Source organism: Papio anubis, chromosome 6, assembly GCF_008728515.1.
Source record: "Papio anubis isolate 15944 chromosome 6, Panubis1.0, whole genome shotgun sequence".
Taxonomy (NCBI): Eukaryota; Metazoa; Chordata; class Mammalia; order Primates; family Cercopithecidae; genus Papio; species Papio anubis.
Window position 1 is genome coordinate 65,418,736 of NC_044981.1, and position 27,935 is coordinate 65,446,670.

General features: G+C 37.4%; 1 protein-coding gene across 4 annotated transcripts in view; it reads left to right on the forward strand.

Annotated features, from left to right (window-relative positions):
* COL19A1 (collagen type XIX alpha 1 chain) overlaps positions 1 to 27,935 on the forward strand; it is a 333,080-nt gene that overhangs the window by 250,868 nt on the left and 54,277 nt on the right. For all 4 annotated transcript variants that reach the window (XM_003897789.5, XM_009205449.4, XM_009205448.4 and 1 more), the window contains 16 exons: positions 5,282 to 5,344; positions 9,000 to 9,035; positions 9,941 to 9,976; positions 10,071 to 10,124; positions 10,827 to 10,880; positions 12,262 to 12,315; positions 13,009 to 13,098; positions 14,730 to 14,774; positions 14,882 to 14,959; positions 17,750 to 17,785; positions 17,897 to 17,950; positions 18,039 to 18,092; positions 19,443 to 19,484; positions 24,122 to 24,226; positions 24,311 to 24,364; positions 24,648 to 24,701. In XM_003897789.5, coding sequence (XP_003897838.2) covers positions 5,282 to 5,344; positions 9,000 to 9,035; positions 9,941 to 9,976; positions 10,071 to 10,124; positions 10,827 to 10,880; positions 12,262 to 12,315; positions 13,009 to 13,098; positions 14,730 to 14,774; positions 14,882 to 14,959; positions 17,750 to 17,785; positions 17,897 to 17,950; positions 18,039 to 18,092; positions 19,443 to 19,484; positions 24,122 to 24,226; positions 24,311 to 24,364; positions 24,648 to 24,701 — 909 coding nt within the window. The remainder of the gene's footprint in view (positions 1 to 5,281; positions 5,345 to 8,999; positions 9,036 to 9,940; positions 9,977 to 10,070; positions 10,125 to 10,826; positions 10,881 to 12,261; positions 12,316 to 13,008; positions 13,099 to 14,729; positions 14,775 to 14,881; positions 14,960 to 17,749; positions 17,786 to 17,896; positions 17,951 to 18,038; positions 18,093 to 19,442; positions 19,485 to 24,121; positions 24,227 to 24,310; positions 24,365 to 24,647; positions 24,702 to 27,935) is intronic.

Consider the following 27,935-nt stretch of genomic DNA (forward strand, 5'->3'; position numbering starts at 1 on the left):
CCAAACACAAACATAAGCATAGCAGTTGCTGGAAGGGTGAAATCAACTCTACCTATGCAAGTCTACTTACTATCTCTTCTGAATCAATACATTAGTTTTAAAAATTGTAATGTAATTTAATGTGATGTAAGTCACCACAGTGATAATTTAAAGCTCCATCAAGCTGTTCTCACAGATCTCTGCTTGCACCTGTGGTGAACCCCGGTGCTTCTGAATCCTGGCTGCACATTGGAATCACATGGAAAGCTTTGACAAAATACCCACACTTGGGCTCCATCCACAGAGACTCCGATTTGGAGTAGGGGTTGTAGCTCTATTTAAAAGTGTTTCAGATGACTCTAATATACAACCAGGGCTAAGAACCACTGAGTAATAGGAAGAGCATGAGCTTTGAGACAAAAAGTTGATTGTGGCATTAACAGCTGGGTCACCTTGGGAAGGTCACTTCATTTCTCTAAGTATCCATTTCCTCATTCACACCATGGGCATAACTGTATCTACACAAAGATTTGATAGAAGGATTAAAATTAAATAATAGGAAGTTACTCAAAAGCACAATAACTAAAACATATATAAAGCCCTCACTAAAGATTTGTTCTTTTCTATTCACCCACCTCAATCTTTCCTTCCTCTCATGAGGTCTCATTTAGCACTTTTGAGGATTAATTGTTATTCTCATTCTTAGCACCTGGTCTTGCTCATCTTTGTATCTCCCACCATAATTTTGACAAAGAAGGGACTCAATTTGTGCTGTAGAATAAAATATTTAACCAGAAGAATAATTAAACACATAAGTGATTCATCATTCCTTTATAATATGCTATTTCTTAATGCACTGACCAGCAAAATAGAATTCCCAAAAGAGTCAACCCTTTGGAACCCGACGCTACAATGAAGCACCAGAACAAGCACAAACAGCACTGGAATATACACACCAATCATCCCTGGTTTAGCAGCCACAACCTGTATCAAGAACGCTACGATACAGGGAAAACCACGATTTGCAGTAAATGACCATGGAGACTGTCCACATGATCAGTCTACCAGTGTGGAAATGATGGATGATCCCTGCTCTGTGGCTTGACTGGGACTGACAGGATGTGGAGAAGGGATAATGTATTTGCAAGTTACTTGAGGAGAACTACTGCTTTATAGAGACAGTAGAACAAAATATCAGGATATCTAAGCATTCCTGAGAAAATAGCAGGTGTCTTGTGGGGGAAGACTGTCGGGGAAAAGGTGGAGTCGCTACAGCCCCAAGCTTTTCGAATAGCATCAAAAGTGTCAAACTGAAGGAGAGTCTTTCCTGATGCAAAGTAAATTCATCACTTGTGTTTCAACTCATCTTTACAGTGATAAATCACTGAACGTTCAATTTAAATAAAAAATACAAACCCATATGTGTCTAAGGTTCAGGTGGAAAATGCTTTTTTTGCAGAATTTTATGAGGAAAGAGGTCTCTAAGATTTCCTTCCAGCCCAATGTCATCCAATGACTATGTGGAAAGATGAGCCACAACCCCTTTTTTGTCCTTCCTCTATATTTCCCAGGAGACCTATGTACATTGGTTCACCTGTATAGCAGCTATGAATATAATTACTCTTATTTCACCATGTACATTCTCCTCCCCTTCCCTTTTGATATTGGCAGATTTGATTTTTACAAGCAATTTCTAGACCCCTTCTTAGCTTTCTACTTTTATTTTATTAGGCAAGTGTAACTAGTAGGCGTATTTTTCCTTCACACCTATGCAATGGAGATTGTAGCACCTACCAGATGGGTAAAATGAACTTCACTCTACACCCTAATGCCTATACAAGGCTAATTGTTTATTTTCTCTATAAAACCAACAACAATTGGTCCCTAAATGTATCCACCAACTTCTCCCTCTCCTTACCTTGAATATGATTTACTATGTCTAAGAAAAAAATGGCTTATCTTATAATGTGGTAAGAATAAGAGTGATGATACACAGGATGTTTAGATACTATCATAGAAAAAAACAATACTTATGTAGCTTCCTCTGAATTAGGAAAAAGCCTGTATCCAGCACACTAAACTTTAAATTTTATGGATACTACTTCAAAAGGCTTATTGAATATTTAAATTAAGAATGTGAGTGAATTTAGAGAAAAAAATAAGCTATGTATATATAGGTGGTATGTGGACATAGCGAATATTATGCAGTTGGGATGTGGATGACTGAACTTTGGGAAACACTGCTCTAGAATATTTGTACTGACAGGTCTGCAAATTGGCTTCTTATCCATTTGGTTCCTTGGCTCTCCAACAGGGCCTTACTATTACTAACTGAAAGCTTAATGGTATAAAAAATTAGTACTGAGGTGAGTCATAAAAACAAACACTTCTTTCCTAGTATCAACTCTCACAGCACAAAATACCTCTATGACCAAATATGTGAATTTTTCACACACAGCAAGCAAGCAATCAGTTCTGCAATACACACCAGCTGGTTGTCTTCTAATTCCATTCAATTCTGATGCGATTTACCTGGTGGTAGCAACAGATCCCACAGATTGAGGGCTCGATCCCACAAGACTGCCTTCTACTTCATATGCCAATCAAAAGTCCCATGTTGTTTTTTCTGTGCTTTTGACCAAATGGCTATAAATCGGGGTCCTCATGACCCCATCCTTGGCTTTGACTAATCTGCTGGAACGGCTCACAGAACTCAGGGAGATATTTACTTATGCTTACCAATTTATTATAAAGGATGTCACGAAGGTTACAGATGAAGAACTGCATAAGGCAAAGTATGTGGGAAGGGGTGCCAAGTTTCCAAGCTTTCATGCCCTCCCTGGTCATGCCACCCTCCGGGAACCTCTACAACTTCAGCTCTACAGAAGCTCTCTGAACCCAGTCCTTGTGGTTTTTATGGAAGCTTCATTATGTAGGTGTGATTGATTAAATCATTTGTCATTGGTGACCAAGTTAACCTTCAGTCTCTCGCCCCTCCTCAGAGGTTGGAGGTGAGGCTGAAAAGACTCTAATCAAGCCTTGGTCCTTCTGGTGACCAGCCCAATCCCGAAGCCACCTAGGGGCTGCCAGCTACCAGTCAACTCATTAACATACGAAAAGACACTTATTGCTTTGGGGATTCCAAGGATTTTATGAGTTGTATGCCAGGAAACTGGGACGAAGACCAAGTATGTATTTTACAATATTGTTATCAAGCAGATGGGCTCACTGCCCAGTGTGCACCGAAGCCAATAACTATGGCACCAGCTTTTCAGAAAACAAAGATTTTATTGCAAAACCAGCCAGCAAAGAGACAGGAGTCAGGCTCAAAGTTGCCTCCTGGATTTGGGGATTGGGGCAAATTTTAAGGGATCAGAGGGCAAGAGACAGGATCTAGGGATGTTAGTTTGGCAGGGTCTGATTGGACAGCTTCAAATTTGACCATTTATGGTAAGGTATGTTGAGGCAGATTTTTGCCCTGGATATTCCAGGCCAGTGGACCCCCTTGCTTCTGAAAGAGTTCAGGTTCTGGTCATGTCCCGGTCTTCTTGATTCTACCCAAGGGGAGGAATTGTTGGTTCCAGCTGTTGTTACAAGTCAAAGCTTTTTCTGTTATGCGTGCCTAGGCTGCATGACTTGGAGTTTTGGGCTCCGTTATACCTTAAAGGTAACTCGGCATTTTGTTATCAGCAGAGTAGGCCCTGTTTGGGCTGGTTCTACAGTTACAGTATTGCATGAGGTTTTAAAATTTTAAGAAAATTAAGATTAATTTGACAAAACATATCCCATAAATCTAGAAGACTAATTAATACAAACATGATCTTGTCTATCCATTACAGAAAATCACAAGATACAGATTAGGATATACATATAAAAATAAGCCAAAGATTTTAGGGCTGTAGTAAATTTGTACTTGAAGCACTTTTGGGTAGACTGAGGCTTCAAAATGAACAGTTAGGCACATCCACACAGAGGTCAGGATTAGAGATGTTCACTGCAGCCTTATTTATAATAGAGACAAGCTGATTACAACTCAAGTGCCCATCAGTGGGGCTGAGATAAACCCTGGTTTATTAACATGTTAGAATGCTACTCAGCTGTTACAGTGAATGAATGAGATCATATGTATCAATAGAGATGGATATTAAAAACAATGTTGAGTGGAAAAAACAAGTCATAGTATGTTCTATATGAGATAAAGCTATTTATGGAATTTGTTTCAAATATCCAAAATAATGTTTATGATTCCACATATGCAGTAAAAGTACAATAATATAAACTGAAAATATAAATACTAAATTCTTGAGAGTGGCTCCCTCTGGGTGGAAATAGGAAATATAGGGGATTTCTTCTTTGTAAATTTTTTAATTTCTTTCATTTCGGGTACCTGGTACATGAAGGCTTAGTGTATTCTACTTTATGCTTTCTGTATTTATTCTTTTGAAGTAAAAAAATAGGCCAGGTAGGCAAAAATGGTATAGGCTCAGAAATGTAATGGTGAACATCATTTTGCAAAAATGCTCTTGAGGTTGGGGGAAAAAAAGTAGCCTTACATATCTTCTAGGGACTATGTTTAATTTAAAAATTGTGTAGGTATTCAGAGATCTTAGTAAACACTAAAAGGATGCACAATGCTGAGACTCCTCTGAAGTCTCATTAGTGATATAACTCCTTTCTTTAAATATTTCTTCTCAAATTACATTTTCTAAAAACACTCTGTATATGTCACATACAAATCTCTCTTCAGCGTTTTTGACCAGAACCTCCTAGACATTTCTAAGCTACTGCCGTCACCACATCTACAAGAATGCCTTGTTTGCCCACAGCCAATCACCTAAGTAGCATTATAAACCCTGGAAACAGCTGAGAGACTCATTTTGCTTCATATGACTACTGACTCTGCTCACCTAAACAAAAAAGTGCCTGAAATAAAATGAGTCTAGATTATTGTGCCAGTTAAACAGTCTGATGTCTTTGAGATCACACACAAAAAATTGGTTTTGGCACACCAGAACAAAATTATAATTATTCTCCTCTAGATATTCTTTCCTGGAAAAATAATTAACTTTGTTTCAAATTACATTTAAGTATTATAATGAAATGTATGGATTTTCTAAAAGATATAAAGCCATTGTGAAGTACTGACAAACACATTATCATAAAAATAGTCGAAGTAGATTCAGAACTTTGCATTGTCTGTTGGATGCTATGTAGTTAGCAGAGCAAGCAATCATTCTGTTCTGAGTCACAATGGTGCTTCTCTAACCATCTGCAAAATCTCTCTTCTGCTTTGTCTTGAAAGGGTGAAACTGGACTACCAGGATTTCCAGGGTCTGTTGGCCCTAAAGGACAAAAAGGAGAACCTGTAAGTATTTTAGCTTTGAGAACAGAGGAAGAATATCTAAAAAACTGGATTAAAAATATTTTTCCAAATCAGCCCCAATTCCACGTACCTTGGTTGATCCTGTCATGGGAAACAACCGATCAGATTTTCAAGCGTGTATTAGCTATGCTATGCTATGCACTAAGTCTTTCACGTGTATTTACTCACTTAATCCACAAAAAGGTTCCATAAGGTCGTCTATTATCACCTGCATACTTCAAATGATGAAAGTAAGGCATAAAGACGTTAAGTAACTTTGCCCAAAGTCACTCAGTACTAAGCACTGGAGCTGTGAATCACACCTAGGGGAGCTGATTCTAGAACCTAAAGTTTAAAATCACAATGCTCATCTGGTATAACTACACACTGCAGCTAAAATAATAAAATCAATGTATCAAAAGGCTAGTACAAATTGATCCGAAAGAAATTGGAAACACATCTTTCTGCTTAAATAACTGTTCTCAGTGTACCTTCTGAAGTTATTTTTCTTTCTTGATTTTTGTAAGATCAAAGTGGCTTCCCAACCACTTTTGAGTATTAGTGTAGCCGGTTTCTTTCAAAATGTAGTTCTTTTTGTGGGAAAAAGAGAAAAACCCTACAGTATCATTTATATTCAAATAGGACCACCTAAAGTGATAAGAGAAATCGTAGGTACAAAAAAATGACTTGTTTTAATGCTCCTTTTAAAAAAGCAGTTTTCAAGAATCAGGCTTATCAAATGTTTCATCTTTGTTTAAAAAAAAGTAATACATCTTATTAAACCACTCTACCTCTTTCTTTATAAGAGTGAATAAAGGATATTGGTTTATCAGGGGACAAAACATGAAGAGGTCACTAAATTGCCTGCATGACAAACAGGAACATTATTTAAAGCATTCAGTGTTACAAAGTCAAATTTTCCCTGTGCTTCAACTTTAAAAAATTAACAATGACAGTAATTTTTGCAGCTTTAGAATCAGTCTGTGGCCTTGTAGCAGGACAAGCGGCAGACAAAACTCCTCAGACACTTAGTTAAAGAAGGAAGGGGTTTATTCAGCCAGGGGCATCAGCAAGACTTCTGTCTCAAGAGCCGAGCTCCCCGAGTGAGCAATTCCTGTCCCTTTTAAGGGCTCACAACTCTAAGGGGGTGCATGTGAGAGGGTCGTGATTGATTGAGCAAGCAGGGGGTACGTGACTGGGGGCTGCATGCACTGGTAATTAGATCGGAAAAAAACAGGATAGAGATATTCACAGTGCATTCCTATACAATATCTGTAATCTATAGATAACATAACCGATTAGGTCAGGGGTCGATCTTTAACTACCAGGCCCAGGGTGTGGCACCGGGCTGTCTGCCTGTGGATTTCATTTCTGCCTTTTAGTTTTTACTTCTTCTTTCTTTGGAGGCAGAAATTGGGCATAAGACAATATAAGGGGTGATCTCCTCCCTTAGCCTATGTACCCCAGTTCTTCTACTTTCGGAAGTCGTACTTGCCCTTAGTATTCAGTTCAAGCCTTCTTACACAACTACAGGATTTGGCAGTCTTTAATGGGGTTCTCCAACTGAGTATTTCCAATAATGTCTGGAAAATCTCATGTCTCAGAAGTCCAGGCTGGTGCATGCCCCTGGTACCTGCCAACTCTCTAGGTGCTCCACACTTGGAAGTTCCTCTTACCATCTCTTAACTGCTTCTCTAGGTCTCCACTGTCTTCCCTCCAAACCTGAACATTGACACCCACCCTCTCTTAATTTCCACATGACACATGGAGGACCTTGCTATAAGTTTTACACAAATTTTACTGGAAAAGCAAGGATTTTTAGAGCAGAAAGGAGAAGCTTTCAGTGAGTTAGAACACTGCTTCTCAAATGTGAACGTGCACTTGAATCCCACTGATTCTAGGTCAGTAGGTTTGGAGCAGGACCAGAGAGTCTGTGTTTCTCATAAGCGTTCAGTAATGCTGGTGCTATTGTTCCATGGACCACACTTCAAACAGCAAGGGTTGGAGGAGTTCATAGTTTCTAGGAGTGATAGGCCTTTTCCTCCTGCAGGGATTTCCTCTGGCTTTCTCTCCTACCACTAACGTTCAAGGGCAGTCCATGTACCTCATGGGGACTGCCTTTAGCCCTGTTTTCCTTAACTAGAGCTTCTTTTCCTCCTAACTCTTCTCCATACCAGGTCCCTATTCATCCCCCAATTATCCCACCACCCCATACGTCTTTGCCGCCTTCCCCTACCCCTACATTAAAACAACACAAATTTTACATTATTATGGAGAGCAGTTTAGTTCTTTATGGTCTCAACCTTTCTATTCCAGAACGAGATGTAGACTTTACTTTGCATAGTAATCAGAAGGCCCAAACAGAAGAGTAGTATTCATTCAAAGGTAAATTCTGAACCACTGATCCCAAATGGTAACTAAAATGGCAAATTTTCCCCCACCATAGGACATTCAGAATATGGTTTGATGTGTAACACATCAGAGCTAAAATATAGTTGAGATCACCTAGTTGAACCCCATGATTTTATAGATAAGGAAAGGGGGCCTCTAAAAGATTAAGTGACTTGCCTCAAATAGTAGCCATTGGATCTAGGACTAAATATCAAGTATCTAGACAACTAGGCTCCCTGGTTTTTCTTTTTTCTTTTTATTTTATAACCAGTTACTTTAGTCAATGTGGCCACTAAACTTGACAGTGGCTGTAAATAAGCAATGACATGAGCAGTGTCATGTAAGCAAAAACAAGCAGGGAAATAAGAATATAAATAAGGCCTTGATCTAATATATAGAAATTAACCACTATTAAGATATTTCATCATGTTGGGTAGATATGGATATATAGTTGTTCCTTGGTATCTGTGTGAGATTGGTTCCAGGGCTCTCAGAGGATACCAACATCTGAGGATGCTCAAGTCCCTAATATAAAATGGCCTATTATTTGCATATTACCTATGTATTTTCCTGTATACTTCAAATCACATCCAGATTACTTATAATACATAATACAATGTAAGTGCTACGTAAATAGTTGTTATACTGTATTATTTTTAAAGTTTGTATACTTTTTATTGCTGTTTTATTTTTTATTGTTTTTCTTTTTCAAATATTTTTTATCCACAATTGCTTGAATCCATGGACACAGAACTTACAGATATGGTTAACCTCTTCAAGTCATTTTCATTAAAGTAGAAATGAAAACTAGAAAACTTTTTTAAATAATGATTTTATGTATTTAAGCACACAACCATCTGGAAGAATTCAAATGAATGTCTTTCCATTCAACATTTTTATCAATTTCTTGCTGTCACTCCCATTTCACATCCAGTTGGATGTGTGTGTGTGTGATTGTTTTCTATGTGAACTAGGCAGTAGGAAGCTTTGGCCTTGGGCAGCATTCCGATTTGCCAGGCACTTGGGATTTTATAAATGATATTAGAATGATTAACTCATTGTTCATTTGGGAATATAAAGGAGTTTTTAAATTAATTATCATATATTTCCTTTAAGCTGCAAAGGCAGACTGTGTGGCACTCTGGGTATTTTTAGAGGTCTGTTTGCAATGGGGATCTGAGTTTGGCCTGTAGGGTTTATCCACACCCCGGTTTGGAGAGTTTACTTCTAAGAGTGTTTAATTCTATCTTCTACCCCTTCTCCTTAGGGAGAGCCTTTTACAAAAGGAGAAAAAGGAGATAGAGTAAGTAGATATTTTATCACTATCTTGGGTTTTCTACTTCATTGATTTTTTTCTCTCTGATTTCCTGGTATGTTTACTTTGGAGTCTAATAGATTTGATTAAATAAGGTCCGTGAGCATTTTACTTTTTCCTCTGTGATCTTTAACCTTTTATTTTGATAAATAAGAAATTTTAAGCCTTGTTAAGTGTTGTCATGCAAGGAGACTTCAACATTGGTATGAGTTTTCTAATACATTGTTTAACCAATTACTAATAGTGATTGGCCATGAATGTTATATAAGGCATCCATGTAGGATATCACAAATATCAAATTAAAATAAAAGATACATTTTTTTCCAAAAATTCTGTTAATGGCACAAAGTGGATTTATCAAATATATTAATAAGTCACAGAAAATGTAAAAAGCAAACTTGTTATAGCCAATATTGTCCTCTTTTGTATAACCTTAATTTTGTTGTGATTTTTTTTCGTTAAGCACATATAACTAATCATTAAGCACATATAACTAAAAGTAGAATCACCAACACATATTATCTTAAATTCTACTCTCCCTAATTCCTTCTCTGAAGTTTTAATTCTCTGGGACATAAGATTAGTTGGTGGCAAATTATAACTATGTCAGCTAAGTAGAGAATGCAGTGATTGCTAATGGGACATGATAATTACAGTGTCAAAAGTGGCATTGGGGGAAAAACTATTATAATGAAAAAATCAAGAAAGTATTGTTCATTAGTAGTAAGTATTTTCAATCATGTTTTAGAATGAACTCTCCTTGATTTCATTATGTCTTCCATAATTTCCCTTTTTATTTTATGTTAATTACTAGAAATTCAATTAAAGTATCAGAGATGTCCATTTCCATCTGAATTTAAGCATTACCCCTATAGTAATTATTTTATTTACAGGGAGAACCTGGGATTATAGGATCACAGGGAGTAAAGGTAATTTCCTGGCATTCTTCAATTTCATGTCCAACCTTAATTAGATTATGAAAATTAAAGCAACATTGATCTTTCCTTCCCCCTATGTGTTTAGGGTGAACCTGGAGATCCTGGTCCCCCTGGTTTAATAGGAAGCCCAGGACTAAAGGTATATAAGAAATAACTAAGATTTATTGGGAAATAATTTGGGAATTATAGCCATTATGTGTAAAACAGGGTGCTTTGGTGTGCCACTCATTTTCTTCACAAATGCTCTTTGAGACTTTATCCTGTTTCCATGGTGATTTTCCCCATCCGCTGCATTTATTACACACATAGTAACTATCTTCTGGTTCACAATAGGATTTCTAAACTCTTTTTCAGAGCATATTCACAATAGCATCCCTAAAGACTTTAAGAGTAAACAATGTGAGCTAAATCTATGACCTTGAGCTATATTCTTAAAAGTAACAGAATTCAAGATTCAGTTTCTAAACCAAAATTATGCAACCTTGAGTTGCTTGAGTATCCCAAGTGGGATTCCACACCAGTGTCCCAAGAAAGCAGCTTTTGGAAAGTGCAGGAGAAATTAATGTGGTGTACTCACAGGTAATGGGTAGGGCAAGTTACCTAACTTCAGTTATCACCTGCTGGAGAGAACACATAAATTAAATAAAAGCATCTGGAAACTATCCTGGTAAACCCAAAGCACATTTCAGTACTATACAGATAAAGTGGGAAAGTGGGATGGTGGAAAGTCAATCTTCCTGTACATGAAGATCACACTATGCTTTACAAATACTCAGGTACAATCTATCTTTTATTTTTTTTTTCCTAGCAAAGCTAAAGCATATATCACCTTTTATTTTAGGGTCAGCAGGGATCTGCAGGCTCCATGGGACCCAGAGGGCCACCAGGAGATGTTGTATGTATAATGTCTTTGATATTTTTGAAATGAAATTGAGACTAGGACATGTTTTTTAAAAACATCAACATCTGTTCAAGTAACTGAGTTATCCCTCATTTCCCAAAGACATGGGTCATCTATGCCACTAAAACTGATTATACCTAATGTCAGGGGCTATTGGGAAGACTAGGCCCTTCATATATTCACGTGAGGTCCTTTTGAGTATCATTAGCCTAATAAATTGGTTTTTGGAGCTCAAGTTAATTAAATTGTCATTTTGGACATGCTTGTCAGTGCTGTACCAGCAGTAGAGAGATTGGAAATGTCAATAGAAATAAAGAACACCAAAAGAGAAAGAAAACATTTTCAATATTCACAGTTTTTAGTTCCAGTCTCCATCTAAGGAAGACATTTCCAAAACTTCCATTGTTTTCTAGCAAAAGCCTTCCAAAAAAAGCAAGTCTTTTAGCTAAAAGTATATCTGAACGAAGGTCGACAGATTGCATTATAACCTAGCTTTAGTGGACCTAAAATACTCAATGCACCTTTCTATTCATTATCTGGATCAACTTTCTATTCCTTGGACAACCTTCCTAGCCTTCTGACAACTTGGGAGCTGCGAGCTCTCCATCAGTTCACACTTGAGCAAAATAAGAAAAATCCTCGGCCATAACTCCTTGGAGACTGATCACTATCTGACCGTGATTACAGTTCCCTCCAGGCAACTCTTAGGATCTCTCCTTTTTTCATGCCCTGAGAACAGCCCCTTAACCTCACGTTCTATTCTCCGTGCTCACCGCTTGAGCCTCTCCTGTCTATTGGTCGGTGCACATGTTCTGCTTGGTACTTTGAACATCCAGTTTATAGAGCAAAGCTTTTGATAACTTCCCTATGCCAACTAATGGGCCACTGTAGATAAACCTAGTGGACAGATCTTATGAAAAGAGAGATAATCCTGGTGGCACAAGTGGAGCCACAATGCTCAAAAACTAAGTGATAGTGGCCAGAGCTATAAAGAGAACAAAATCAAAAGAGAAAGAGCCACTGTTTCTAAAACATAGTAAAAACATATTTTTCTAGTTGCCCTAGAGTCCTTCAGAATCATTATGTGATGCTACCAACCACCATCCCTCTTCCATGGCAATAATATGGGTGAGACATTCGGTTCAATTCGACTTTAGTTTCTTTCCTATGGCATCCAGGTGGCTTCACTTGAAACAATAGACAATGTAGAATCACTAATACTTTTCCAGGTCTTAAAGGCCAAAATCAATCCAACTCCTTGTATTAATAGGCTATATGTTAAAATTCTGTTCTCTCGACAAAGATTCAGATATAAGGAAATGTTATTATAAGAAATGTTCTCATTGCTCTTTCCTATTCGTTCTGAGTTTTCTAGGGATTGCCAGGAGAACATGGTATCCCAGGAAAACAAGGCATTAAAGGAGAAAAGGTATAGTTTGCATTTTCCTCATTTTATATGTTAAGTAGATAGGAGGAAGAGACAGAGGATCATAAGGGAGATGAAAGGACGCCCCAGGGCTTCTGGGATTGTGCAGGGGACAGACATTCACATTAACTACAATGTAAATGGTACCCCCTAGAGTTGTGCATTTTGGCAGCCCTGGTTCTGGCACGGGAATGCCATGTGACAAAATGAACTGAGAGATGAAGATATCAGGAGTCTGAAAGTCAAGCTCGGTTACCAATTCTGATATAAACCTAAGAAGTCTCTTAATCTTGCAGGACCTGTTTCTTGATATCTACATGGAAACAGTGTATTAACATTGAACTATTATTGGGGAATAACTTAAAGAAAACATAAAGATCATCTATAGAACTTTATTAATAAATATGCCCTTTTGTGCATATATATATATATATACACACACACACACACACACACACACATACACACACACATGCATATGTTTTGTGATACTGCTAACATAACTAACTGCAAAATCTAAATGCACTGAACAGGCATGAATTAGGTACTCAATAAATATTATTGAGTTGGTAAGTGAGTGAGTGAATGAAGTTTGACTGGCTATGATGACAACTTAAAACAATGGAAACCACTACCTCCTCTCTTCCCACCATGAACCTGAGCATCAAAGAAAGAATCTTACTTTGTTTTCCACAGGGAGATCCAGGTGGGATCATAGGCCCTCCCGGCCTTCCAGGTCCAAAAGGTGAGGCTGGTCCTCCAGGGAAAAGCCTGCCAGGGGAACCGGTAAGTATTACCCTTTTGTTAATATATTTCTTGCAAGTTCATTAATTACTGCTTGTGGGTTTCTAGTTTCAGATCACAAGTATGGGAATAAGTTTAGGTCTACAAAAAAAAAGGAAAAAAGAACTTAAAACAGAACTACCTTTTGACCTAGCAATCTCACTACGGGTTTCTTTTCCCAAAAGAAAATAAATAGTTCTACCAAAAAGACACATGCATTCGTGTGTTCATTGCAACTCTATTCATAATAGCAATGACATGGATTCAACCTAGATGCCCATCTACAGTGGACTGGATAAAGACAATGTGATATATATAACCATGGAATACTATGCAGCCATAAAAAGGACAAAATCATGCCCTTTGCAGCAACATGGATACAGCTAGAGGCCATTATCCTAAGCAAATTAATGCAGGAACAAAAAACCAAATACTGCACGTCCTCACTTATAAGTGGGAGCTAAACACTGGTTGCACACCAGCATAGTAGAGATGGGAGCAAGAGATGTGGAGGACTACTGATGGGGGAGAGTTGAAGGGAGGCAAGGTTGAAAAACTGTCAGGCACTATGCTTACTTCCTTGGGTAGTGGGATCATTCATACAATAAACCTGAGCAATATGCAATGTACCCATGTACTAAAATAAAAGTCAGGGGAAAAAAGAAATATTCATCTATTCATCTTATTCTTTTTTTTTTTTTTTTTCCTGAGACAGGGTCTTTAATCTGTCACCCAGGCTAGAGCACAGTAGTACAATTATGGATCACTGCAGCCTCGACCTCTGTGATTCAAGTGATCCTCCCACCCCAGCCTCCTGAGTAGTGGTGACAACAGGCACATGCCACCACTCCTGGCTAATTTTTATATTTTTTGTATAGATGGGGCTTCACCATGTTGTCCATGCTGGTCATGAACTCCTGAGCTCCAGTGATCTGCCCACCTCGGCCTCCCAAAGTGCTGGGATTACAGGCATCTTATTCTTTAAATCAGAGATAAAACCTCTTAAATGTGTGATAAGCAAAGGGCTTTCTTCTGAAGAAAATATACATGTATACAACATTTTGCATATGATTTTGGAAGATTCCTAAGTCCCCTGAATCCTACACATGGATTCTGTAGAGATCCATGAATCCCAGTCAGGTACACTGGTTTTACACCATAAAACTTCCTAGGACAGGTATTGTAAAACAGAAAAACTACCTGAATTTTCCCTTCCAGAGGTTTTGCAGGTATCACCATGGTTTGTCATTTGCAGAAAATGTCTTTGTGACCCAGACTATTCCCAGGACATTGAAAACTGGACTGCCGGAAAATCTAAATAACAAATGTTTTTAAAATATGTTTTATGTGCCTTTGTTTCTCATCTCCTTTGAACTTAGTTATTAAATAATAATAATATTTCTCAATATCAGGTGCCTCATTTTATAAATAAAAATCTTTTATATTTTAAAACAACTATACAAAATCTATAACCTATTAAAATGTGTACTCCCTGTTCCTTATTCTTTTATAGAAAAAGATTTATTCAAATAAGATGAAGAGTGATAAAACATATTAGTTATAACTTCTAATGTGTTTATAACCTTTCTAGAAGAAGATACGTATTCAATGTATTCATCTTCTTTTTCTTTTAGGGATTAGATGGAAATCCTGGAGCACCTGGTCCGCGTGGACCAAAGGTATAAAAATATTTAGTTAATTTTTAAGAAGTTAATAATGAACAAAATATAGCAGAGAAGTTTATGTCTCTTGAGGCTTGCACTAACAGCAGCCTTTCATTTCACAGGGTGAAAGAGGCCTTCCAGGTGTTCACGGTTCCCCAGGGGACATAGGCCCACCAGGGGTAGGAATTCCTGGCAGAACAGTAAGTGAAATTCATTCAGTCCTTGTTGATTCCAATATTGTGAAACAAAATCCAGTGTCAAATTTTAACAAGGTGAAAAGAATAGAAAGGGCAGAGGAGGAAATACAAATAAACACTATCCAGAGAGGATTGATGGGCACTGAGGTTGTATCACTTAAGCACAGAGACAGTACCCGCTGTTTGTTTATTAACTTACAGATGCTGGTCACACATACGCTAATTTGGATTAGAAGCAGTCATTTAACCTATACCTCTAATCTATATATTAAAAAGCACAAATACATGTTTGTAAGATGGTATGACTGCCTAATATTAGGTCATTATATATTACAGCTTGTTTTTAATTAAGTTAAAACAAGAAGTTAATATTTAAAGTGAATGGCGTACGCATAGGTGAAATGACACCAAAAAGGTCTGAGTAATGTCTTCAGAGTGAAGAGATGGTGTTTTCAATGGTAAAAACAAATAATGGGTAGTTTTTAAAATATTTAAACTATAAGGACAGAGCCTAGAACAGCCCCTATTAATAATGACCACTATATCCACACTTGTAGACCAAATAATAATAAATATACAATTTTCATTTACTATGAAAAGACATAAAATAGTTTTGAACAAGAAAAGTAGAAATAAATGGTTATTCTAATGACATTAATTTAGAAAATTGTCCTGTATGGTGTAATAGAAAAACAAACTAACTTTTTTCCTATTATGCTCTTAACATTCAACATAATACAATTCTGACACCAGATGTGTGGGGTTTTTTTCCCCTACTCATCAATTCTCCAATGGACATCAACTGGATGTTCTACTAGTCAATTCACGTCTGACACTATCTACCTGGAGTTAGCGTCAGATTCCACAGGTTAAGGGCTCAATTGCACAAAACCAACCCCTACTTCAGAGGCCAACTGCATATCTGGGCCTTCATTACTTCTGTTCAACCAGCTATAAACTGCAAGTTTCCATAACCCCCACCTCAGGTTCTGTAGTTTGCTAGAGTGGTTCACAGAATCAAGTAACTCTTTCTTACATTTACTGGTTTATGGTATCAGTAAAGGATACAGTTGAACAGTCAGAAGAAGAGTTACAAAGGGACTCTTCTGGAAGGGTCCCTGAGTGTAGGAGCGTCGGTCCCTGCGGAGTTGGGGTGTGTCACTCTCCTGGCACATGGGTGTTTTTGCCAGCCTGGAAGTTCTCTAAACCCCATATTTTGGGATTTTATGGAGGCTTCATCATGTCAGCAAGATAAACAACTAACTATATTTCCAGCCCCTCTCCCCTCTTCACAGAATGCGGGGTGGGCTGAAAGGCCGAGTTTCTAACTGTGGCTTGGTCTTTCTGGTGATCAGCTCCTATCAAGGAGCCCACCAAGTCACCTCATTGGAACAAAAGACTCTCCTGTCACCCAAGAAACCCAAGGGATTAGAAGCTCTGTGTCAACCGGGGCCAAAAAACAAGTATTAGAACAAAAGTTTATGTTAGCAACCTATTGTTAAGGAATTTACGAGGGTTTTAGGAGCTCAGTGCCAGGAACTGAGGGCAGAAACCAAATATTATTTTATCACAGTATCACATCTTTATATTGAAGTTATCATGAAAAGTTAAAAGAAAGCATAAGTAGTGAAGGGATATGTTGTGAATGAGGGTTGTCTGATTTGCCAGGGCAAGAATGTAAAAGACCATTGGAGATGGAAATTAAACCAAGTAAAAACTTGTATCAGAAAATTATTAGAGGCTGGACCTGGTGGCTCATCCTTGTAATCCCAACACTTTGAGAGGCCAAGACAGGTGGATCACTTGAGGTCAGGAGTTTGAGACCAGCCTGGCCAACATGGTGAAACCCCATCTCTACTAAACATACAAAAATTAGCCGAGCGTGGTAACGGGTGACTGTAATCCCAGCTACTCAAGAGACTGAGGCAGGAGAATTGCTTGAACACAGGAGGCGGAGGTTGCAGTGAGCCGAGATTCCACCACTGCACTTCAGCCTGGGTGACAGAGTGAGACTCCATCTCAAAAAAAAAAAAAAGAAAAGAAAAGAAAAGAAAATTATTAGGGAAGTGATGGTGGTTGAGGATAAATAGAAAGGGAGGAAAAAAGTAGCTTTGGCAAGAGCAGTGATATGAATATTTATTTCTTTAAATAAGAAAGGAAAAGTCAGTGAGTAGTTACTGAAGTCAACTGCTAGGAAACCAGCTCTTGACTTACTTAGGTTGCAAATTCCTCTTACAGAAGTTCATGGTTACATAAGAGCGGTACAGCTACCATCATTAAGTTCCCTGATAATCTCCCAGCCTCATTTTATTTATCCTAAATTCCAATTTTCTAAAAGTAGAAAAATATCATTGATTAGTGTTTTACCTCCTACTCCTGTCACTGAACACTGGTTCTGGTGATTTCTTCCAAGAGATAAATGACTCAAAGTTGAAAGCAGAAAAGAAAAGAAGCCCCGAACCAGTTACCCCTGTGGGCGGTCAGTTTCTGACAGATGGAATTTGGATGCATTCTTTGTGCCCTCATGAATGTGCAGTGACAGATTATGGTAATGAGATAGATGTCCCAAGTCTCTGAGCAAAATCATATTGATGTTTCCAGCAACAGGTATCTGATTAAGTTATTCACCTACGACCTGAAAGTCTTGGCCGACTTTGCAGTTTTCCTCGTGTGTACGGTGGCAAACCCTGTTGTGCCTCTAAGTAAACTACAATGCTTAGTCTTTTATGTCACTTGGATAATTTATGGACATTCTTGGCGGAATTTTGATAATAAAATCTCATTTGTACTCAGGGCTCCCAAGGACCAGTTGGAGAGCCAGGTATTCAGGTAAGCTACTTAACTAATTTTTTATCCCAGCAAAGCCACCTTGCTGACTTGGGGGAAATGACTGAAAGACCGTCCTCATAAGTAACTGTTTTTATTTCCCTCCTTTTCCAGGGTCCTCGAGGTCTTCCTGGGTTGCCAGGAACCCCAGGGACTCCAGGGAATGATGTAAGGACTTTCTTTATCTACCCTCCCCCATTTTAATCTGCATCTGTGCCAATGTGCAAAGATTGAACATGGACACCTCTGTTTTCAGGGAGTTCCAGGGAGGGATGGAAAGCCAGGCCTGCCAGGCCCCCCAGGTGACCCGGTATGTAGACAGACCTTGTCTGATTTATGTATCTTAAATGCACCCAGAAGCCAAACAGCCTCCCAAGCAAGTTTTGCTGTCCAAACTCATTAGAATGCTCAGTGACTGCTTGGTGATTTTGTTTATCCCCATTATTTTGTCGAGAGAAAAAGAATTCAGGCTGGGTCAGCATTTCTGTGTGTGTGATGAATACTTATTTCCTAAGGGTATAATTCAACTGTACAATTTTGCCCCAGGCTGAGCCTTGGCATATAATGTCTCAATCCCATTGAAAATTGAGATAAAATATATCGCCACGATTTCTATTTTTTCTAATGCTAGTGGCTAAATGAATTTCATTTTTCTAAATGAAATTTTGCAGGTAAGTTGCCTACAATATGGTACAGATCCATTGATTCTGTAGCTTTAAAATGTCGCAGTGATTAAATTATGAAAACTGGCTTGAGTAGGCTCTTAGAAAATGGGTTTAGGCACTAAATGTGTGTTTCAAAGTTTTATTCTAGGTTAAACCTTGCTTTGAGCAACAGTGAAATCCCTTTAAATAGCCTCAGACTCGGCAGTTATAATTTGAGAGGCCATATGGTACATGACATTGTATTAAGAATCTTGTATAATAAAATCCAAATCTGGCTTCTCAGTTCTAAGCCTCACAAATCCTTTCTACCTCCCACAGTGTTTGGGCCTTATGTGCCTTTATAAGCTACGTGTGGAGGCATATTTTGGCATTACTTTAACGCCACTGTTGGGTGAATCACTTGTGCATTTTTCTGGGAATCTTACAAAATATTACTTGGGTTTACACAGTGTCTCTCTGAAAGAACATCTGAAGACATGTGGCCAAAATGTGGTCCAAGTTCCTTCAGTATTTGTCTTGCCTATCACTAAAGCCAACTGTAGGTTCTTTTGAACTTCCATGAGAAATAACTGTAAGGCAAACTTATCTGGTAGTTTTCATATTTCTCAACAGCCTGATAATGTGTTTGCCAGAGGAGTGATTTCCTTTTAATAAATAATTTATCTTTATGTATTATTTAAAACCAATAATATACCAGGGACGGCATAAAGGTTGCCATGAAAATATAAAATAGGGATGCACAGTCAAAATGATGATATGTGTGTTTGCACGTTCATGAGAGAATAGTGAACATTTTTCAAAATTTGTTCTGAATTCTATCAGTTCCACGTGCACATTTCTTGATACGAAACATAATGTTAAGCCAGTGATTGTAAAGTGAGACACTAGAAGCTTCATGGCATTTTGAGGAAAAATATCTATATTGTACTGTATGTTTATATTGTATTGTGTTCATATATAAATACTTCTCTTTGGTTTTATCTTCTTAACCACAGATTGCACTTCCTCTCTTGGGAGACATTGGTGCTTTGCTCAAGGTACTGTATTGCTGTATAAGAAATTATGTGTTAATTTCCAGAAAAATCACAAAGAAAATATTTAGCAGAAATTGAGTCAATTGTTTAGCTGGAACTACAATTCAATTTTTAAATGGCAGGACATCTTTAAGATAGGAAAATAAACATGTATCTTATATATCTTATGCCATTTATCGTAATTCTTTCACTCTCTTCTTTACCAGCCTCTCATTTTGGGTGGAGCAGGGGTGGAGGGCAGCGGGTAGTATAGTTATGAATTGGCTACAGGGAAGGAATTATGTCATTAGCACCCTGGAGTAGATTATTCTCTCTTCTGGAGGAACATCTTTCTCTTAATGGGTGTTGACTCACCCTGGCTCACTACTGTGAAAGCGAATCCTTCTCGCTAAATCTGGCCTGGTCAGTCCCAAGATGAAAATCAGTGCTGCTCTATATATGGCCACTTACAAGGCTGAATTTTGATGTCATGGGATTTTACAAAATTCCACAGTTGAAACCTGACCTAATACCTGTTACTCTGTTCAATAAAAATCACCTCTACCTATTATCATCTCAGGGAATTAATCTTGCTATCTCTTTCTTTAATCTCTAACACTTACCTGTATTTTATCAGTAAAACATACTGGGGGGATGATAATGGCACATATGTAAGGGTATGTATTTGCATGTTTCTGCCTGGTGTGCTACGACTGAGTGAGCCCACATGAAAATCAGGCTCTTGACTTCATACTCAAACACAATGTGTTGTATCTTTCTTTGTATGAATGGACTATAGTTAGATATATATAATTTAGTTTGTATTTCTAGCATTTAGCCCAGTGATTCACACAATTATTTGCACAATAGTAAGCAGGCAGAAATATTTGTTTAATTGAATTCAAAAGACTCGAGTTCTAGCATATACATTTGTAAAGTAGAGTTTTGAGAATAGATGTATAAACATAAGTGTAAATATGAATATAAATATAAATATATATTAAAGGAATTTCTAAGACCTCCAAAAGCCAGCAGTTTTTATAAGCCAGAGAAGAATATTTGTCAGAATTTCAGGAAAATCTTATATTTATTGAGTTAAAATTACAGGCCAGTTAATATGCCACTTTACTTATATCATCTCATTTAATTTCCATAATAATCTTATGAGTTCAGCCTGTTGCAGCATTCCCATTCTATAGATGACAGACCTGAAGTTCTCAGCAGTTAAGTAACTTTTTCAGAGTCACACAGCAAGTAACTGTAACATTAACACAGGAACATAGGTCCTCAGACATTAAGTCCTAGATTCTTTATGAGACAGTGGTGTTGGAAATAGCAGGATTGCAGGAGTTATATCATTTCAGAATACTTAGGGTTCTTTAAGGATGAGAAACCTGTATGCTGTAGTAGAAATGAATATACTGGTAGAATATGGGATCTCACAGAACAGATCAAAGGACCATGAATAGGCTTTGACAGGAAGCAGAACCAGGGTTCCAGTGCTCTCAGAAGTGGAACTAATTGACAGTCTCACCCGGGAATCATCCCTCTAATGAACGTGCTCTGCCATTGCTCCAGTCTCTGCGTCATTTCACTGAGGTTCTGAGTCCTTAGAGAGCAGGACATCTTGACTGATAGACTCCACAAACTGTATACAATAGAAGCAAGGGGAGGCATGTAGTTCCCCGAACAAAGTCCAAATACAGGAATTTAGATTCTGGGTTGGATCTGTCAGGCCAATGTAATAACATCATGTTAAATCTTGATCCTGTTACCCCATACGTTAACACTATATCTCTCTACCTTGAGTCTTTAGCCAATTTGATCATCCTGCTTTCTGTTTGCAAAAATATCTTTGATTAAAGTATTAAAGAGAACTGGCATAATTACAGGCCCCTTCAAAGGCCTCCTTTTAGATTAATCAGTATATCAAGCCCTCTTTGAATGACATTGTGTATTGGTTAATAATTGATGCATCTTTATTCTTTCCATGAGAAAATCTTAAGACATTTTTCCAAGAATGTTAATAAAACTCAGTTATTTTACATTTACCATTCTGGTAACCCTAACCCAAAGAAAATGAAGTCAGTTTCAAATGACTCTTAGAAATTGTATTTGTCATAATGATTATCATTTTTTAATGTTTTACTAAAATAGTCAGTTGAACAATCTCTTCTAAAATGTTGCTCCATATTGATATGCCAAGGTTTTGCTCCGTATTGAGATGTCATGTTTGTGTCTGCAGATAATTATCTTTTTCATACTTTTTGAAATATGGAAATCCTTTTGTTTCTCTTAAGTTCTCAAGTGTCTCTTTATCTTCATAGTTTTTCAGGTATCATCAGTAATGGTTCTATAAATATATATATTTAACTCCTGTGCCAACACATTGTCCCTGTGAAATAATCCAGGTGGTAAAATTCATCTGGAAATTTTATATATTCAGACTCTAAGAAAGACCACCATGAAGAGAGCTGTTTAACCCAGCATGTTTTTATATACTTTAAGTTCTGGGGTACATGTACAGAACATGCAGGTTTGTTGCATAGGTATACACGTGCCATGGTGGTTTGCTCCACCCATCAACCCGTCACCTACATTAGGTATTTCTCCTAATGCTATCCCTCCCCTAGCCCCCCACCCCCAACAGGCCCCCTTAGTGTGTGATGTTCCCCTCCCTGTGTCCATGTGTTATTGTTCAACTCTCACTTATGAGTGAGAACATGCGGTGTTTGGTTTTCTGTTCTTGTGTTAGTTTGCTGAGAATGATGGTTTCCAGCTTTATCCATGTCCCTGCAAAGGACATGAACTCATTCTTTTTTATGGCTGCATAGTATTCCATGGTGTATATGTGCCACATTTTCTTTATCCAGTCTATCATTGATGGGCTTTTGGGTTGGTTCCAAGTCTTTGCTATTGTGAACAGTGCCGCAATAAACATACATGTGCATGTGTCTTTATAGTAGAATGATTTATAATCCTTTGGGTATATACCCAGTAATGGGATTGCTGTAACCCAGCATTTTTGAGATGATTTGCCTCATGTATTCATCAGGGTTCTCCAGAGGGACAGAACTAATGGTATATATGTATATATGAAAGGGAGTTTATTAAGGAGAATTGACTCATGTGATTACAAGGTAAAGTCCCACAGTAGGCTGTCTGCAAGTCGAAGAACAAGGAAGCCAATAGTGGATCAGTCCAAGTCCCAAAACCTCAAAAGTAGGGAAGCTGACAGTACCGCCTTCAGTCTGTGGCCGAAGGCCCGAAATCCTCTGGCAAACCACTAGTGTAAGTCCAAGAGTCCAAAGCGAAGAATATGGAGTCTCATGTTTGAGGGCAGGAAGCATCCAGCACAGGAGAAAGATGAAGGCCAGAAGACTCAGCACATCAACCCCTCCACCTTCTTTTGTCTGCTTTATTTTAGCTGCACTGGCACCTGATTAGATTGTGCCCGCCCATATTGAGTGTGGGTCTGCCTCTCCCAGTCCACCAACTCAGATGTTAATCTCCTTTGGCAACACCCTCACAGACACGCCCAGGAACAATACTTTGCATCCTTCAATCCCATCAAGTTGACACTCAGTATTAACCATCACACCTTGCAAGCTTTTCAGTATCATGCAAATTTAGTGTTCCAAGGAGCTCATGTTTGAAAATCAGATTTACAGTGCTATTCATTACATCAAAAATATTGAATTTGAATAGCCATGGGCTTTCTTGCCAGTTTCTTATCAATGGCAAGCTTCACTTCTTTTTCATGTTTAAAGATTCTTTCCTTTAGGGAAAAGGATGGAAGAATGGAAACGTAGGTTGTCCTACCTTCTGTCAACTGTTAAACTATCTCCCCCACTCAGTGGCCCTTATTCTGTGCCTTTCTTGGTCATATTCTTATTCCAACAATTTATTTAAAAATAAGCCTATATAGAGCTTTTCACACACACTCTTTCTTTAGCTGTGTGATGAGAGTTATGTTTATCTTATGAGCTCAGACTCTGGAAGTTAAGATTTCCCACATCAGCTAAAGGTTGCAGAGAAGGCAATGGAAAGGTAATTTCACTTAGATTTCCTATTGTCACTTGGATTTGACCTAGGAGTCAAGTCTATGTCAGTCAAGTAATTATTTCTCTAGAGTGCCTCCACCGACAAAATGTTAGTAAACTGTATGTAGTTGGAGAACTAATTTTGCTCCCACAAGGACAAATCCTTCCTTTGCAGTTTTTTTTTGTTGTTGTTGTTTTTAAAATGATTTGTGCTATAGGGTGTATGAATTCAGTAATCGTGCTGGGTTTTCTAAACTTTATTACCACTCCCTTTTGAAACATTCTACTAAACAATTGAACTTCAATTTTTGTTCTTGACTTACGTGTCTTTTCCTTATTTATTTGGAATTTTCTATTTAAATGTCATTGGAGACCTGCTTTTAAAATAAAAGCTCATCAATATCATAAACAGATATCACTGATGAGCTTTGAAAATAGTTTTTACCTCACAAAATTAATGTTTTTAAATTGGATAAATCAAGTTTCTGAAAGCAGAGTGACGTATCTATATCACTCATCTCTGACAAAGGTTCCAAAAGAACTTCACATCACATGAAACCTCACCTTTAGAGATGGCTTTTATGACTCTCTCAGTAACCTTATCTTTATACTCATTAGAATTTCTGTGGCAACTGCCAAGCCAGTGTCCCAGGGCTGAAAAGCAACAAAGGAGAAGAAGGAGGCGCTGGTGAGCCTGGAAAGTATGATTCCATGGCCCGGAAGGTGAGAAGCCTGACTGAATGTTTACGAACCCTATAGGTTACATGTAGTGCATCCTCTCAGTTCTGTTCTTCCTCTGTCCTCTAGGGTGATATAGGGCCACGGGGTCCTCCAGGAATCCCAGGCAGAGAGGGACCAAAGGTAAGAAATTCTCTTCTCCACTTTCACCTTGGGACCCTCAATTCAGTATGAAAAAAAGGAACCCGATATTTGAAAATATACAACTTTAAAAATACATACATGTATATATAGATATATATGGAGAGAGAGAGAGACGAAAAAGCCACTTGCAAATGTTGCCATTTATTTGTTCCCTGACCCTGTCCAAATTACATGCCCCAAGTGTTCTTAGAAGAGATTTTTTTCATTTCCAAAAGATAAGAAAAATGATTGCATGTGCTAGCTGAATGTATTGTCTTTTTAGGGAAGCAAAGGAGAGCGGGGCTACCCTGGGATACCTGGGGAGAAAGGCGATGAGGTAACAGATTCTTTTCTGATTATACAGTCCTAATAATGATTCTCTTTATGTGGCTCAACAGAGTAAAAATGTTAATTTTTCTATAGCTCAGATCTAATGCTAGAACCAGTAAAAACAAAGACCACTTAGAGCTTTTAAAATGTTGACACATTTTAAATGACATGTTTATGTTTATTATCAGTGGTCCGGTTTTAGAGACAAGGAAATTAAGGCACAAAGTTAATATGTCAGTTATAATTTTTCTGTTTTCGTTTAGCAAATAACAATTCCAGCTCTCGCAAAATAAAAGTAAAGGAAAGGGGGAAAGGAAAGTTTACTCAAAAAACTCCCAGGGTAGCTAAGAGATTTAAAGGAATAGTAGACAACCAGTCTAGGAGTAAGGGCATTTGAGAACCCAGCAGAGCTTCCCTGGGTACCACTAAACTCTGATTAAACTTCAGCGACCTTGGATTGTCTGCGTCTTTGCTCAGCTTTCAAATTCTTGAGAGAAAAAAATCTGTCAGAAGAAACTTCTTGTTCTAGTTTACATCAGCTGGTCACCCTCTGGACTAAGGTTCCAAGTCCAATGTGCTTCTGAGATAATGGTATAATTTTCTGACTCTAAGCCATGGTGATGCTCAAGACATAATTTTTTTCCTACATAATTCACATTAACTCTTAGAAAAACCAATTAGAATGATGAATTGCTGTTAGTTTAAACAGTTTTGATACTAATAATTCTTAATGAAAGTAAGTAAGCCATCTGGCATATATTAACCTTGATGTTATTGTGGAAAATCATAACTATATAAAGAAAATCTATTTTTCTAGGTGGAGTTATATTTTACATTACAGCAATTATCATGTACTATTGTTTCTAATTAATATTGCTTGTAATCTAGAAAACTTTGAGGTTTAATTTTTCCCAAGTTAAAAATTGAATACCAAATACATTCAATATTTATTTTCATCCATAAATAAAACATTATCTTCAAAATAAGTTATTGTGCTTTTCCTTCCTCATGTTCCACAGAACGTTTTACTAAAGTACAAGCACAATAACTGATTTTCATAGTCCAACAGCTTTGAACTGCCTCCACTCAAAAGGTAGGCTTTAGCTTTAGAGGCAATTGAGAAGGTAATAATGAAAAGATCAGGAAATAATTGGAATTCAGGTTTTGTATAAGTAACTCTAAGTTAAAGTCGCTAGAAGTTAATTTTCATTGATTCTGCAGGGCACTTTTCTCTCTTAGTGAACTGAAATCCATTGTTAATATTCCCCACACTTTAGTGGGCTTTTTCTTTGGTACCCCTCATAAATTCTTTAACACAGTTCACAAAATTGTGCACAATGCTCATCACATGGGGAGTTCCAGCAAGTTCAGGAGATTCTTTTCCATTGTTTCTTCACACACATGAATAATATGAATAAATCTGAAGTAACCTATTGACTCCTTTAGGCCTTGTAGAGGGAATAAGGTGGTGCAGTTTTCTCTCTAGCAAATGGGAAATAATGAATATAATCTCGTCTTCTACTTGGTCTCAGATATTATTTGAAATTACAATTTGTTGATTTGTCAAAGTGAATAAAACTTTGACCAAAAACATGTGCATTTCCAACTGGCCAATGAACTATACCATTTCAACAGTATGGACTTAATATCTAATCTTACAAAATCTCAAATGTCTATTCTACTCTAAGTGGAAAACATACAGAGGGATACCCCATCTCTTTGAGACTTCTAATTATTATGTTTTTCATCTGTTTGGAAAATGAGAGAGAGGAGTTGCCTGCTTGTTTATTACTCTTAGAAAAGCAACATTTTCTTCCACATTTTTCACAGACGTTGTTGCACAGCTCAAGGTAGCAACTTGGAAGATGCTAATAGAACACATGCTAACCTTTGATGGAGTGATTTCTTGCTTGAAATGCAGGTCTTCGTATAATATTTTAGGGTAATAATTGATAAATTAGACATGAAAAATATCATCAGCCAGATATTATAGGAACAGAAAATATTCTTGGTAGCAACTGATCTGGGACTTGCAAAATGAAATATCAGAGCAGGGTAAGAACATAGCTCCAATGATCTCCAAATATCTCTGCAATAAATTTTAATTTGTGTGTTAGTTTGGCACTGTATGTTAAATTGACTGTCCTACTCTTTAATATGCATTTGTCTTCTTTAATGACCATCTTGTCTTCTAAAATTATCTTATTGCCCTTTATGCATCTATAGTAACTTTTACTTTTACTATAGAATTTCAGCTTTTTCAGAGAAAGGCTGCTGAGAATGATTTTTTATTTATGGACTGAGGTTTATTTTAAAGTTTAATGTGGTCATCAAAGGTTAATGAATCCCAAGCTTATAAATTAGGCTATCTAAAAACTCACTCAACATCTCTGGACTGATTCAGTGTTGAGACTAAAAGTAGCAAAAAAAAAAAAAAGGAATACATATATACATATATTCTATGCATGTACATATAGAAAGAATTTTATGGAAAATGGGTATTTTGAGGTAAAGAAATTTATAGTATAACATTTATTATCTCCAGTCATTTAGAGGTGCCATTATCGATGGAAATGTTTTTTACCTTGCATTTATAAACCTGTATACAAGTTAATGTTAGGAAAATAAAAAGAACTAGTACTATATACCAATATGTAGAGCCTGCACATGCACACATGCCCATGTACACACACATACATACACACACACACAAACACACACACACACACACAGACACACACACAGCACTGCCAATGAGACTGATAAAATTTTGGAGAAAAAATATGTCAACATTCTTTAACACAAATACACACAAGATTTGGCCCAAGGACATGAGGATACGACATGAGGAATTCTAGCATGTTCAAGTAGAATTTTTAAGCATTTCTTCATATCATATCACATGAATAGACCTGAATGCCATTTGGTATTGAATGGACAAACCTGGAAGAACTTGGTCCTTGATCCCACTGATGCAAAGAACCTTGATCCAGCTCACAGCCCTATAGAATGCTCATAATCAATATGCAGTAATATTTCCATGACCATGTCATATAATATTTATAAAGTATATGAAAATGCATATATCATAATAGTGAAAGGTAAAGGAATTGTATCATGACAAAAAATGGTATAGCAATACAGAAAGAATATTTTACTCAGTAAAGGAGACTAAATCCTGAAAGAGTGGAATCATTCAATCTAGAACTTCATGTATCACATGGTTGTCTGATATAACAAA